We start from the raw sequence: 17245 nt of genomic DNA on the forward strand, positions 1-17245 counted from the left end.
AATATTAGTTGATTAGCAACCAAACATACATTTCTTTCCATATGAACTTAATTACCAAGTACGGCAAATTTAAATTTGCTGATGCTTCTTTTGGATTGGTGATTGGTCGCGAACTGTACATTGCGAGCGCGGGATGAAATGTTATTTCATATAAGAACTTAAGTAGTAAAGTGAAGTGATATGAAGTGAGGTAAGTTTTTTTTAAATTAAAGTGTAAACAAATTCAGGTAAATTAACCTAAAAATTGCAAGCTATGGGAGAAACTGTAAGTATTGATAAATCTGATATTGTAAATTATATTTTGCAAAATGGGTTTTCATCTATTCCATACGAAGAACAAATTGTTATTAAAAATAAGGGGCGTCCTTTGCCTAAAATGTCCCGGCTTATAAATATTAGTGCGGATAAGGAAAGTAAGATCATTTTCAGAAAATTGGTAAAGCAAGTACTCATGGCTTACCGGGAGTGAAATAAAAAACTTTTCGACAAATAGGTGAAAACATCAAAATTCGTGGTGTGAATCTGGTTACGATAATTTAAAGGAATTATTTAGGGCTTTACATAAACATGATATTTCGAAAGATCATACATACAGCCAGATTAAATTAGATTTATTTGGAAAACAAAATATCTATGTTTCATTAGATAATGCCCAACGTGAAATGAAAATGCTATTAAACATAACGAAATTGTAAAAAATAATCACGCAGTTTTACGTCGTTTAATTGATATTGTAATTTTTTAAGTTGTCAGGAATTATCTTTTAGGGGACACGATGAATCGAAGCATTCGTTAAATCAAGGTAATTATAGAGAACTAATAAAAATGTTTAAGAAATACGATTTGGAATTTTCTAATTTACTTTCTGATTCGAAGACATTTAACGGTTTATCTAAAACAATCCAGAATGAATTAATAGAATCAATTAGTTACATTTTGAGTAACGTTAGTGAATCTGAGATTTAGGAAACAATTTGCTTTTCATTAGAAGTAGATGAAACTACCGACATATCATGTCATTCACAATTATCAATTATTGTTCGATACGCGTTACGTGGTAATATCTATAAGAGGATTTTAGGTTTTACAGACGTGAGTAAAAGCCATAAGGCAGAATATATTTTTGGTGTTTTAAAGGACAGATTAAAATTTTTTGATATCAAAAATAAATTGGTAGGGCAAACTTATGACGGCGCTGCTGTGATGTCTGGTGAATTGAATGGTATCCAGGTAAAAATTAAAACTATTGCACCGCAAGCTTTATTTACTTTCTGTCATGCGCATAGAATGAATTTAGTTTTGCAGGATACATGTAAAAAAATTAAAGAATGTCGTCTTTTTTTGCCAGTTTAAGCGGATTTGTCTCATTTTTCTCAAGCTTGCCTAAACGGACTAATGTTTTAGAACGGTTTGTCGCATCAGACGCGATGGACTTTTAAATCTCAGTTAGTTTTCACTGTAGCAGATTTTCGTGAACAGCTTTTGGAAGTTTTTGATTTTATTAATAAATGTGACGATTTTGAAAGTGATGATATCTCGATCCGTCAAGCAATCGGGTTGAAAACTTTATTAAATGATTACTCTTTTAACATACTTTTAAATATTTTTAGGAAAGTGTTTACCCAAACCGATTTGATTTTCAATATTGTTAAAAATCAGTTAACTGACATTATTCAGTTCAAAAATAGAAAAACAAGACTAGTGCAAAATCTCAGAGATTTTCGCAATGATAGTAATTTCCAGTATATGCGCAGTGACGTTTTGGACTCGCTTGATATTTCCGAACCCCCCAAAAAAAGACGAAGGCATGACACAAAAACAGATCTCGAAAAACAAGTATATTTTGAAATTTTGGATACTATTATTATGCAAATAGATACCCGTTTTTCAAATTTTGAAGATTTGCAAATTTTTGACCTCTTTGACGATTCAAAATTTAAAAGTTATGCCAAAGAATTTCCAAGATATTTATTAGACAGGTTAATTAAAAATTATCCATCATTCTTTAATAAAATAACATTAGAAAATGAATTAAAAGTTTTATATGCTGATCCAAATATTTTCGGAAGGTGGGATAAGTTACAAAATATGTATAATTTTATATACAGCAATTCATTACAATAAACTGTTACCGAAATTAATAAATTATTGTCATTAATTCTCTCATTACCACCAATGTGTGCCTCAAATGAACGAGATTTATGTTGCCTCAAAACAATCAAAACGTATTGTCGAAACACCATGAAACAAAGAGAATGTCAAGCTTGTCTCAAATGTCAATAGAAAAAAACTTTTAAAATCTCTCCAAAACTCTAATAAATTTTACGATGACGTTATAACCCATTTTGCTACTTCCAAACAACGTAGACTAGAGTTAATTTATAAACATGTTTAGGTTCTAAATTTATAGGAAAAAACAAACAAAAAAACAAAAAACAATAAAACAAAAAATCTCTTATGATGATTGAAGTCTATCTGAGGAGACAAAAAATACCTTGCCGACCTTGTCTCCCAAGCCACGAGCCGCCACTGAGTGGAACTATAGTGGGACGTCGAGTAGTAGAAAAACCAAGCAAGCAGTGGATAGACGAAGTATGAACCAATACTAAAGAGATAATGAGGGTGGATAACTGGAGGAGAGTAGCCAACGAAAGGGATGCTTAGAGCTAGAGGAGGATGCTGCGAGAGAACAGGGCCTAACGTGGACTATAGCCCCATAGGAGAGAGATTATATTATATGGAGAGTTATAAACTATAATTATAGCTATAATAAATTATATATATATATATATATATATATATATATATATATATATATATATATATATATACAGGGTATATACAGACAGGGGCGGATGGGCAAGTAAAATTCTACCGGGAGAATAAACGACGGCGGCCCAAAATTTAAATATATATATATATATATATATATATATATATATATATATATATATATATATAATATATACACATGGGAGTTTTTTTGATTTTTTTAAACTATAGAAACTTGAAACTTGGAATATAAAATACAAAGTTTGCTCTAGAAAATTCTATATTAAGATATTTAAGATATATAAATAACAAATTAATGTGTTATAAGCTATAGGTGAATGAAATATCGTTTTACATATATAGCTATCACTAAATGGTAACCTATTATTTATTATATTAATACATTAAAGCGTCCTTCATTAATTTGGTTGTTTGACCCAAACGATTAATAATTTCATCATTGTTGATATCGCTCAGTATATCATTTTCAATATTCATCAGCATGAACGACTCGAGTCTATTATCAGACAAGGAGTTTCTTAATCTATTTTTGATAAATTTTAAAGTTGAAAACGATCGTTCACATGCCACTTGCGAGATGGGCAATGAAAGTATATATTGATAAGCCAATACCAGCGTGGAATAAGCCCCCTTAAACAAATTATATTTTAAAATTGAACCGTAGCAACAAATGACACAGTTCTGACATTTGTTAGATTCGATGCACACCCTTGATTTTGTACTCTGTTTTGTTATACAGTCATCTTCGTCTACATCTGACTGTGCAGAAGAAGAGTCGTCTAACCCCACATCAAGTCTAGCATAATTTACTTCATATGAATCTTCAATTGTTAATTTAATATGTTTCCAGTTGCTTGCAAAGCTTGCTAACTCTTCTTTCAACTTTGCAGGAGTTGCAGAAGAATCAAACTGTATTAATTTTTCTGACAATATTTTTAGAGAATTCTCAGGTAGCTCACCTTTTGCGATTTCTTCAAAATTATTTGGATCTAAAATGCTCAGATCCCTACATAATTCAGCGTTGTTTGCAAATCTTCTACTGATTGATTCTACTGCAGTATCCGCAATAACGTTAAAAAAAACAATTCTAAAATTTTCTTTTGGGCTTACTGGGATTTCATCAGAAGTTTTCTCATCAAAGAATTTCTTTTTCTTTTTTGATCGAAACTCGGGCAATTGTTCTTCAATAAAAAATTCGAAGTCTCTCCTTTCAAAAGAGAGTTTAGCCCACCCTACAAATTTATCTGCAGATGCTTCAATGTCTGGAAAATTTCGTTGCATTTTTTTTAAACTCAGTATAGAATCATTAACCATAAAGTTACATTTTAATAAATCTAACCCTGTTGTCTGAATATATCTTGATAAAGGGCCTGTTATAGAGAACAGTTTTAAGAATATGTGCCCAATTAAAATATTTTCGTATTTCAGTAATTGTGCTTTGTAATTTGCAGCAGTCGCTCTTGCATCTGGCTTAATTTTTTGTGAATTTTCAATTGTATTAAGAATGTCAATTAAATCAACGTACAGTGCTTTATTAGGTTCATTAAAATTACCAAAAATTTTACTGAGCGCTGCTTCCTTTGACCACCAACGAGTTTCTCCTATCAACTGAAGTTTCTGTGATCTAGCATTGTTGCCAATGTCCAACCAGTAACCCATGCGTTGATGAGATTCTTTAAAAAATGCTGCTATACAATTCAGTAATGAAAAAAATGATGCGGCCTTAATGTGGGATTTAAAAATGTCTGTCAGAACAAGATTTAAAATATGCGCATAACACCAAACATGAACATGATTTGAATTTTCCTGGACCATGAAACTGGAGAATCCCGAATATCTCCCTTGCATATTAGCCGCCCCATCAGTAGAGTCAGCAATACAATTTTTTTCATCCAAACCATTTTTTACCAGTATGTCATGAATCATGGTATGGAATCCCTTCCCTGTTGAATTGTGACAAGGAACAACTGCAAGAAGGCGTTCGTGAATTGTTCCGTTGTAAACATACCTGAAATAAAATAAAATAAGCAAAGGTGAAGATTTTATTATACTTACAATTTAACATACCTTGTTACAACTGAACATTGGTCTGTTACTGAAATATCTTGAGTGCTGTCTATTTCTATAGAGAACATAGTGGCAGTCTGTATCTCTGAAGAAATCTTCTTTTGAATAATTTCTGTGATTATGACAATGATTGAATTTACAGTAGTTTTTGACAAAAATGTGTAGAAATTTCCAGCTCGACGTTTGATTTTTCTATTGTGATAACTTTTGCTTTTTTTAACAATGGCGTCCAAATGTTTCTTCAAAATAACATCAAATTTCGATAAAAGTAAGATTATTTCCAAAAAATTACCATGATCTAGGTTTTCATTTTCTAGATTGTATGCAGCTTCATTTGCTGTGCCCCGATAAGAAAGTCCTCGTTTGCCAATTAGTTTTATAACATCAATAATAACATCCAAAACGTGCCGATTGCTTGCAACTTTTTTATTTCTCATTTCAACAACGTTTCCAAAAAGTATTTTTTCAATTGTTTGATTTTTAATATACATGAAATATGTTTCGCAGTTTTTTCCATGACTGATTGAACTTTCATGCTCATTTATTCGCTGATATACATGTTTCCAATCAGACATACCCCTTGCAAAAGCAGAACTTTGATCTTTATTACTCTCAACTGAATAAGCAAGACAAATTGTGCAGAAAAGTGCCTTTCTTTCTTCACTATAGCTCAACCATTTCCTTTTTGTTTTATTATTACGTGTAAACGCTTTTTCCACATTGAAAGGTATATCTTTTTGGGCGACAGGTACCTTTGGATGGAATTCAAAAAATAGCTGTAATTTATTGGGATCCGGACGGTCGAAGAAATTGCCAGATTCTGTCTCTTCCGGCTGTCCCAGCTTTAGTAGCGCCTCTTCGTCTTTAAGTGCCTTTTTTACATTAGCTTCACTATCGCTTTCATCACTTGTCTCTATGTCGTCGTCCGAGTCCTCTGACAGCTTTAACTCAGTTTCAAATTTAGTTTCTGAAACCGGTAAATTTTCTTCGGATTTTTGCTCTTGCTCTTGTTTTTCCGTGTTAATATCACTTTCTACCCCTGAAGTTGAAGGAACAGAATAACTGTTGAGCAAATTATCCAAAGAGTGACATTTTTTTGCTATTTCACATCTTTTTTTCTTCTCCCTTTCTAGTTTTTTTTCTTGTCCTCCTTTTCGTTTTGGTGGCATTGGTATTTGATTTTTTATTCACTTAGTATATTGGTTCTGACGGCTATCATACAAGCAGTTTTCGTCCTAACGTAACAAATTTCATAATTATTGAACAGCTAGAATAGGCGCTTTTTGAGCATGTTTATACAGAGTATTTCATAACTATACCTACAAACCTTTAAACGTGGTAGGAGACATCACAACCAACATTCTTGCTTTATAAACAAACGCCCAAAAACGATTTGTTTGCGAATTAGACGTAAAAAAACACTTGAAAGCAATAGATTTTTACAAAATTTTATAGTTTTTTACAGAACTTAACAATACTACAAAACACTAAAAGTAAGTAAATTTTTTGTTTGGGAAAGAAGATGAAACAGGATGTACGAGAATTTATTTTAATCGAATGATTTAAACAGAAAGCTTGCACCTGCCTAATTTATTAATGTGTTTATTTAAAAAAAATACGAACTTTTAGTACAGAATAACACCTTGTACTGTTTATCCGCGACTTTCTGGACACGGTGTATAGTGTTGAAACACCCTGTATAGTAAAAATTATTTTAAATAATTATTTCCTACCTTAAACTTCCACTCTAATAAATCGGCTTAAGTAATATATAACGTTATTGGTTAATTTAGAAGTAGGTAAATGTTTATTATTATCCTTCTACGCCACTATTCAACTAATCCCGAAGTAAAAGCGCACGTCACATAATAATTCGTGTCTTTTGGAACCGGAATAACTTCAGTGAAACAGTCAGAATTCGTGGCAAACAGTTGGTCAGTGAGAGAACAATAATACAGTCATCAGTATCATCCTCTTTACTCGTGCTGATCGACTTTCGCTGAGAGTTTCTGACGGTTCGTCGGCTGGAACAAACCCTATAATAAATACCACCTACATACTTTGTGATTTAAACCATTGGCGTACCAGAAAAATAAAATAAAAAGTTTTTCTACAGACAAAAATTGAAATAAACGATTAATTTATAAAAATATGTTATGTACATAATAATGAAGAAAATAAAATAAAGAATAATGGTTTATTGGCCTTTACTAATGCTAATAATTCGGCTCTAACCATATCTTCTGTAAAGACTATGCCAGAATTCATGCAGTTGAAAAATTAAGGGTTTAGGTCCGCGCGTGGCAGCCCACAAACGACGGCCCACCGGGAAAATTCCCGGTATCCCGGTGGGCCCATCCGCCCCTGATACAGAGTCATGAGGAACTTCACATACTTCTACCATATGTAGAGTCCCTCAGGGAGCATATCATGTGGCCACTAAAAAATGTCAACTCCTCTTCTTTATTAATTAACAGGGTGATTTGTGTAATTGGCCATTTATTTCATTTTACTGTAGTGTTTATACGGCTCATTTGATTTTTTTATTTTTGCATGATACAGTACACTACTATCAAGCATTCGACTGGTATTAGCTAAACTAAAAAATTCCAGGACTGGCTTTGGAAAAATTAATTTAGGGATTCGTATTAAATATTACACCCTATATATATATTTTTTTAAAATGCAATAAGTGATTTTTAAACTACATAAATAGCCAATGAAAACGACATATGCTACAATGTTGTCGCACTTTTATTAAATTTTTAGTGAACGATCAAATCTTACCAAAAATAAAACAACCATAATGAAGTATCAACTTATAAGGTAATTAATTTAAACAAATGTTATAAATTTCAAACATTTTAATTGAAATGATAAACTGAGTCACTGCACAACAAAAAACAGTAACTACTAACAATAACGAAGAACAATTTAAAAAAAAACTAAAAATATGTACATAGTTATGATAAACCCATAAATTAGAACTGGAAAAGATACAATAATGGTAACAAAATAAAAATAATTCAAAATAGATTTTCGAAATGGAACCCTGCAGCCTGTACACATTTTTGTTGCCGAATTGTTAATTGACGTATTGATTTACGGATACTCTGGGGATCGTTTCTAATAGTATTACAACAATGTATAATTCTATCAATTAATTGTTGTCGGTTATTAATATTCACTGCGTAAACTAGTTGCTTCAATCGTCCCCAAATATGGTAATCAACGGGATTAAAATCAGGGGATCTTGAAGGCCACGAAATAGGACCTGCACGTCCTATCCACCTGTTGCCATAAACATTATTGAGATGTTGTCTCACTGCCAGTAAAAAGTGTGGGGGTGCCCCATCATGCTGAAAATACATCCCTCGGATAGCAACGTTCACGTTGGCAAGCAAATTCGGCAAAATATTTTGTAGAAAGTTCAAATAGACCTGCCCTGTTAAAGGACCATCAAAAAAGTGAGGACCTACTAATTGGTTATTTATGACACCAATCCACACGTTAACCGAAAACCTTAACTGAGAACGACGTTCTCGAATAGCATGGGGATTTTTTTCTACTCACACATGTGAATTTCGTGAATTATTTATCCCGTCTCTGGTAAATTGGGCTTCATCTGTAAATAGTGTCCTGTATAGCGTTGGTCGATTATTGTTAATCCATCTACAAAATTCCAACCTATCGATCTCATCTCCAGCATGTAGTCGCTGAACCATTTGAATGTGATATGGGTATAGATTATTTTTTTGTAAAACTCTACTTACTTTTGATTGAGTAACATTGAGTTCTCGACTTACTTGTCTAGTGCTTATTGTAGGGTTCATAGTAACGGCGTCCATAATGTTATCTTCCTGCGCTTCATCTACATGTCGCTCTGTTGTTCCACTAGGAAAAGTGCCATTTTCTCGCAAATAATTAAAAACTGACCCAAATGTTGGATGACTGGGAGTTCGACGATTAGGAAATCTCCTGCGATATTCTCTACTAGCAGCCCTACCATTCCCATTACAGAATCCATAAACAAATATTATGTCTGCATATTCTGTGGTCGAAAACTGATGTGGCATTTTGAATGAAAGTAACAAAAGCTCTACCAAAACTAACACAATGTACTTAACGTAGATATGACAGAAGAAATATGTATTCTTGTACACATAAATAACAATTGATAATGACAATAATGACAATGGGTATAAAATATCAAGAAACGTCAAACGGTCAACGCCAACCTTCATTTTAAACTTTTTTAGATTTATTTTTATTTAGTACAGTTGATGCAATGTATTATTATTTGACATAAAATTTTAATCATTTACAATCAACAAAAACTAACACATACAAGAGGTTTGACTTTTTATTCAATTTAATTTATTATTTATCGAGAATAATGCCCCAATACGATCTATGAGTAAAAATTTAAAATTGAAAAACAATTGATTCTATCGTAGAGATAATACAAAGTGACAGTAAAGATGTTAATTTTCTACGTATTAGATTATGTTGTAGGAACTCATTTTAATTAAAATGTTTGAAATTTATAACATTTGTTTAAATTAATACCTTATAATTTGATACTTCATTATGGTTGTTCTATTTTTGGTAAGATTTGATCGTTCACTAAAAATTTAATAAAAGTGCAACAACAAAAGTGGCTATTTATGTAGTTTGAAAATTACTTATTGCATTTTAAAAAAAAATTATACAGGGTGTAATATTTAAGAATCCCTAAATTAATTTTTCCAAAGCCAGTCCTGGAATTTTTTAGTTTAGCTAATACCAGTCGAATGCTTGATAGTAGTGTACTGTATCATGCAAAAATTAAAAAAATCAAATGAGCCGTATAAACACTACAGTAAAATGAAATAAATGGTCAATTACACAAATCACCCTGTTAATTAATAAAGAAGAGGAGTTGACATTTTTTAGTGGCCACATGATATGCTCCCTGAGGGACTCTACATATGGTAGAAATATATAAAGTTCCTCATGACTCACCCTGTATATATTATTTTCATTTCATTAGCTTCTAACAGAACAAAATAAAACATTCTTTACATATAGAAGAGCATTCAAGATTTTAAATTCATTTTGAAAAATTAAAATCAGTTGATTAGAAGAGCCTTATATTTTAGACTTATAAATAATTGTTGATCGATTTTAATTTTTAAAACGGATATTTAAAGTGTTTTAAAAGACGCTATAAAAGAAAAATAAGATGATCGGTTCATTAGTTCCTGAGGGACTTAAATTGTATTTGTATTATAATGTATTGTGATTGATCGATAAATACCTATAAAAACACACGGAAATAAAGAATATTCGATTCTCGAAATCTAATTTACCTCGTATATAACACCAATTTACACTTTCTTTGAAAGAGGAAGTAGCAGTATCCACTTTATTAGTTCTCAATACCAATTTTACCACAAATATATTTAGCTTGTCGACTAAAGCAGTCCCCATAAAATCAAAATCCAATTTTTCCTTTGACTTGATCTACACAAACGTATTTCGTTTTACAAAGAAAAAATACTCATTCAACCGTACTTGGCTTTTCGATAACCTCGGGACCTGTTCTTAATTAGATCAAGTGAACACGAGACTGGATGAAAGCAAAAAAAGATGAAAAGTAGTCGTACTATATAAAAGAGTAATACTTTTGTTTTTTACGAAATTTCCTTTCACCGGCGTTTTTAACAGCTTTTTCAATTTTTATACGTAATTATAAGCCTTAATGTATTAAACCAAAAATAATACTACGGTTTTTACAAAAAATATTAATATTTAATTTTTTCGTCATAAACCAGGGCGGTTTTTTTTAGGTGGATGTGAGAGGTGGCATTCGTATTTTTACAGAAAAAGTTGTGTGATAACTTCAGTAATAGTTAATAATAATTTAAATATTTAATTTACTAAAAACATTGTTTTTTTCTACTTTTCTTGCTTATAACTTTAAAACGATTTATTTTGGAGCAAAGTTGTAATGAAATAAAATAGCGATAATTGAATATTTCATAAGATGCGACTGGTGAAAAATGTTTTAATTTATTACCCTGGCTACAAAATAATATTAGAATAATATATACATAATATATAATATTAAATATAAAAAACGGGGGGTAAACAAACCTTTTCTTATTCAATGTTTTTCTACCACTACAATAATTTGATATATTTCGCATAATAATTTTGCAATCTAATTTTATTTTAGTAAACGAGTCTATTTCAGTAAACGAGTTACTGAAATATTGTAGAGCAGCAACGACAGAACAATTAATTACATTAATAAATCAAATTATAAAACACAATAAAATACCGGAAGAATGGAGAACGAGCGAACTAGTTCTACTATTCAAAAAAGGAGATAAAAAGCAACCAGAGGTATAAACTTGTTAAATACTACGCTAAAACTTACAATTAAAATTTTAGTGGTTATAAATCAGAGGATTAGTACAAGTTTAGCAGATGAACAACAGGATTTTTGTAGTGGAAGATGGTGTACAGATGCAATATTCGTTATAAAGCAAATTCCTGAGAAATCACTAGAGTATAATAGACCAACATTTCTGTGTTTGATTGACCTTAAGAAAGCGTTTGACAGATAAGACTCAAGATGTAATCCATCTTCTGTATAATAGAGAAGATTCCCTAAATATTATACAAAATGATCGAAAACATCTACCAAAACAACAAAATGGAAGTCAGAATAGATGGACAACTTACAGAACCTATCGAAATAGGCAGCGGAATAAGACAAGGGGATTTATTGAGCCTCATGCTCTTCAATTTGATCATGGATGAAATTATCAAAAGCGTTAATAAAGGAAAAGGATACAGAATGAGAAACAAAAAAATAAAAATACTCTGTTACGCAGACAACACAATATTGATAGCCCAAGATGAAGATAGTCTGCAAAGACTAGTCTACAGATTTAACATAAGAGCAAAAGAATAATTTAATATGACAATGTCATCTCAGAAAACTAAAACAGTAGTAGTCAGCAAAGAACCAACCAGATGTAAAATAGAAATTGATGGCATCAGTATTGAACAAGTAATGGAAATAAAATATCTGGGAATTACACTGTCTAGCTATGGAGACCTGGACAAAGAAGTGAGAGATCAGGTACAAAAAGCAAATAGACTGGCAGGATGCCTTAATAACACTATATAGCGGAACAGACACATTAACACTGAGATAAAATCAAGAATTTATAAAGCCAGTGTAAGACCAATAATGACATGCCTCAGAAACAAGACCCGACACACCCACAACGCAAAGTCTACTGGAAACGGCAGAGATGAGAGTACTAAGAAGAATTACAGGAAATACGCTGAAAGATCGAAGGAGAAGTGAAGACATTAGAAAAAAATGTAACGTAAGGTGTATAAATGAATGGACACAAAATAAAAAAAAAGAATGGAATAACTACATAAGCAGAATGGAGGAGACCCGTGTCGTCAAAATAGCAAGAGATAAGTCACCAATCGGCAGAAGATGTATCGGGCGACCACGCAAAAGATGGAGTGACAACCTTCCATAGAGGCATTATACCGCCAATGAACAAGCAGAATTGCTTATAAAGAGAAAGAAGAAGAAGCAGAAGAATTTATATATATATATATATATATATATATATATATATATATATATATATATATATATATATATATATATATATATATATATATCAGAATGACGGTATTAGATTTGAATATTGAAGATTTGAATTCGGTTTCGCTAAGTAGAAATCGTTTAATTTCTCTTTTTGTTTTTAGATGGCGTAGTTACGTCGGTATATAGTTATTTTAATAACTATTGTCTAGGACGGGAGAGATTTTTGTTTTGGTTCAGAGCAGTGACTATACCGTTCTGAAGAGACCTAAGAAGGTCGAAATACGTATCAGCGGTTGTTGCTGCACTGTATCAAAACAAAAATCTAATACCGTCATTCTGTTTTGTTATTTACTTCGTTTGAAGTACCAGAAACTGAATTCACTACGAATTTTGACTAGGATGAACGGCTTGTGGAATGCAATTTTAGATTCCCTTGCCGAGTAATTTATCCAGCTGTTTGTTTCGCAAATTTTAGGAAACACAGTGGTTAAGATTTGAATTCGGTTTCGCTAAGTAGAAATCGTTTGATTTCTCTTTATATATATATATATATATATATATATATATTCAGGGATTCTACAATATTCACTGTCTTCTATCGCTCAACCGTTTCCATCTCTCTCTGTTGTCCCATTCTCCATCGTTTAGGCCTCTCTTACACATGGCGTCGTCTACTTCGTTCCTCCAGGATTTTCGGGGTCGTCCTCTTTTCCTCCTTCCTATGGGGCTCCATTCGGTTATTCTCTTTATCCATCTGCTGTCACTAGTTCTTCTTACATGTCCATACCACTTTAGTCTTTTTTGTTCTATGTATGTTAGTATATCTGTTTCTATTGATGTTCTTTGCTTTATTTCGCCATTACTTCTCCTATCCATTCTTGTTACTCTGCAGCATCTTCGCAGACATTCCATCTCTGTTGCTACTATCTTACTGCTGTTTTTCTTGTTTATGATCCAATTTTCAGCCCCATATGTCATAATACTTTGCACTAATGTGTTATAAATCTGTGTTTTTGTCTCCATATTTAGGTGTCTATCCCACCATACTGAGTTAAGTTGTCGGATTGCTATTCTTGTTTGTCCTAATCTTGGTGTAATTTCTTCCTCTGTTGTTGCCTTTTTCGTGATTATAAACCCCAAGTATTTGAATTTATTCTTTTCCTTTGATTGTTACGTTGTCATCAATCTGTAGATCTTCTATGTCTTCTTCACTTGTAGATAGGTACTCTGTTTTCGCGACGTTAATATCTAGGCCAGCCTTGGTATATTCTTCTTTTAGTTTCTTCATCATGTAGCTGAGGTCGTCTTGGTCTTGTGCAATCACTACTTGATCGTCTGCAAAGCTTAACGTATATAGGTATTCGTTCCGTACCGGTACTCCCATGCCTTTGCATTTTCTTTTCCATGTAGTCAAGGCTTTCTCTAAGTATATTTTGAATAGGGTTGGAGATGTGGAACAACCCTGCAGGATCCCTTTTGCTGTTGTGAAGTCTTTATTTTCTTTATACAGAGCTTTTGTAGCTTCTATGAGTTCCGTCTATATTTCTAATTTGTACATTGCCTCCCATAGTTCTGACCTTGGTAGAGACTCATACGCCTTTCTCAGGTTCACAAATGCCAAATGTATATCTCTATTTTTTGCTTTTTTCTTGTCCAACAGTTGTTCCAGTGTGTTTATGTGGTCTATGCATGCAAAACGTATTAAATCCAAAAAATATATGATTTTTAGTTATCGAGTTAATATTTTATTGACTATAGAAATTTTTATTAATAACATTATTTTCATGTTATAGCTTTTGAATATTAGGCTTTAGTATTGAAAATTGTACAACAATTGGTCAATGGAAGTGATAAATTTGTTGATCTTATGAGAATCGTAAAATGCAAATATTTTATACAAAAGTTGCGATCTTCACCATTAAAAATAGGACACTTTGATCAAAAGTTATCAAATTTTTAACGTCGAGTTGATACAAATTTTATTTAAAAAAGCGCCGGTCGCTGCAAGCGTTGTTTCTGAGAGAACGGTTTATTCTACAGAAAAAAGGCTAATAAACATTTTTATTTAAAATTATCTTAGCTATATTTCTTAAACGTATTTACCTTTTTCTGCTGTCAACTGCTTTTCTGGAAGTCGTAAAGTCGCAGCTTGTATCACTGCTGGTTCACTGCGACCTTTAGCATTAAAAGAGAATAATACTGCATGGTACTGTAGCCCAGCTGCTAATCCTGTTACCGAAAAACGTGCTACAGGAGACGTTAAGTTATTTTTTAATTCCTGACTTTGACTTTCTCGAACCTAAAAATAAAAAAAAAAAATTGAATAACTAATATCTATTATAATCAATTATTAATAATTAGAAATAATTATATTTCTGGAATAATTGATATTGTTCTGGACCTTGTCTTTAATAGAATGCGCAAACTCTTTTGCAATCGTGATATCAATATAAAGTTACGAATACGAATGCTGCGGTGTTATGTCTTTTCTACCCTGTTGTATGGAGTAGAGGCTTGGACACTAAAACAGTTGACCACAAAAAACATCGAAGCTTTCGAGATGTGGTGCTATAGGCGCATTCTCAGAATATCATGGATGGACCGCGTCACTAACACGCAAGTACTCCAAACTTTAGACAGAAGATGCGAAATTCTAAATGAGATAAAAACTAGAAAGATGGAATACTTGGGGCACATTGTGAGAGGTGAAAAGTACGAACTTTTAAGAAATATCATGCAGGGCAAAATTAAGGGCAAAAGAAGTGTGGGAAGAAGAAAAATATCGTGGCTTCGTAATCTACGTGAATGGTTCGGGTGTAGTTCGATTGAACTTTTTAGGCGCGCTGCTAACAAAGTCGCAGTGGCCATGATGATTTCCAATCTCCGATAGGAGTGGCACGGGAAGAAGAAGAAGGACCTTGCAGAATTAAATATAGTGATTGATGATAGGGAAGTTGGGACATTGATGCTATGTGGACCTCCTGACACTGAAGAACAGGTTGTGAATGGATACTGTGCAACACATACAATTATTAAAAGTAAAGAAGTCATTAACTTGTTAAATAATATTACTGATTATAAGAAGTTGAGGGAAACTGGTAAGAAAAAAACTCTGTTTACAAAAAATAATTTTATCAAGAAGAAGCCTTCTCTTAAATCCACTACCGAATTCATCCCCACTTGTCACGGCTGCAGAGGTAAAATTGGAAACCTAATTACAAACCACCAACTGGTAAGACCAGTCTAGGAAATTCAAGGTAAAACTAATAATCTTTTATTTACTGCTACCGCTGTGTTTGTAAGTTCTCCAAATTTCTTGGCCTTAGAATTTTCTCCAAATTTTAAAGATTTGTATCTTGATAGTTGTGCTAGTAGACATTTATCTAATAACAGAGATTTGATGGTAGACTTTGATACAGTCAAAAATTTTAAATGTTGTGCAACTAATAAGAGCACCTTATTGTCCACAGGAGTTGGATTTAGTTGATTCACAAAATTATTCTATTGGTTCAGGTACAATAACTAATGTTATGTATGCACCCAATGATGCAAATTTATTATCATTTAGTCAAATAGCATATAAAGACAGGAAAATTTAGATAATGAACATTTTTTAGTATATCTAAAGAAAGCGTTAATAATTGTAACAATATTGTTATAGATAATTTAATGTCTGTTTTTTAAAGGTTTCCAAAATACTAAAATGCTTCCCTGTACTATAACCCTTTACCACTGCAGTGGTTAGCGTACAGAGGTACCACCTGCTTTTGCGGCCATAAACGAAAATGATTTAATATTGTTCTAAAGCTATTTTCTTGTGGCATTTTAAAGTAGTTACTATTTAAATGGGAATAATAATAATAATAATATACTTAAATAAATACGATTTAATATTATCGTTTTTTGTCCTCTGGGCTATGCGAAATGTGTAAAAGATTAAATATTTTAGCACAAGATGATATCGCATTGTTAAAATTAAATGGCCAAATATATGGACAAATTTTGAAAGCGGAGACATTCTGCAAAACGCTCATGTGGCCTCCGCCATGCTTTATCATGGAGATTTGGAGATCGCAAGTTAAATCTTTACTCATCGGTAAATAAAACGTTCCTCCAATTGTTTACAGTAAAATGAGCATGGCAAACTGAAGCTGCGCAACTCGATGGAGCCTGAGAAGTTGTAGTCCTGTTGCAGGTCTGCGACTGCTTAAATTTGCTTCTCCAATTATTCATCGTCTAATTTTTCGTTCACCAACGTTAGTATTCCGGACGTACTGAAGTTGATTTCGGATTTGTACAGCCGTGGCACGATGATCTCGTAGACTTAGACCCAAGAGGATGAAGCGATCGTCACGAGCACTAGTTCTTAGTTGGAGACCGGTTACAGGTCGTCTAGTGTAAGCTCCAGTTGCCAAGAAACGTGTAAAAATACGGTATATAGTACTATTGCATATTTGATACTTTTGAGCAATATATCGCTCACTTCTTCGTCTTAAAGCAATGCAACAATAGCAGCCGCTGTTTCGGGATTTACAACCATAATTCTTAAGATTAAATCAACCCAATTCAACTTCAAATAATTATGTTTAACACTTAATTCAACTTGAGTTGTCAGTTCACTCACATGAACAAGAACAAAAGAATACCAACAGCTACCTTTGCACTTTTAAAAGTAATAAGAATAGTGCATTCTTTATTTCTGATTTTTTATGCATTTTTTGTTCGGATATGCACTTAAGTTTTATTAAAAATTACTTA

At 32.4% G+C, this 17245-nt stretch overlaps 1 protein-coding gene across 1 annotated transcript in view; it reads right to left on the reverse strand.

Moving 5' to 3' along the window:
• LOC140441706 (protein turtle-like) overlaps window positions 1-17245 on the reverse strand; it is a 518457-nt gene that overhangs the window by 14323 nt on the left and 486889 nt on the right. The window contains exon 11 of the mRNA XM_072532588.1: window positions 14591-14786. Within this exon, the coding sequence (XP_072388689.1) occupies window positions 14591-14786 (196 nt within the window). The remainder of the gene's footprint in view (window positions 1-14590; window positions 14787-17245) is intronic.

Source organism: Diabrotica undecimpunctata, chromosome 5 (assembly GCF_040954645.1).
Source record: "Diabrotica undecimpunctata isolate CICGRU chromosome 5, icDiaUnde3, whole genome shotgun sequence".
Taxonomy (NCBI): Eukaryota; Metazoa; Arthropoda; class Insecta; order Coleoptera; family Chrysomelidae; genus Diabrotica; species Diabrotica undecimpunctata.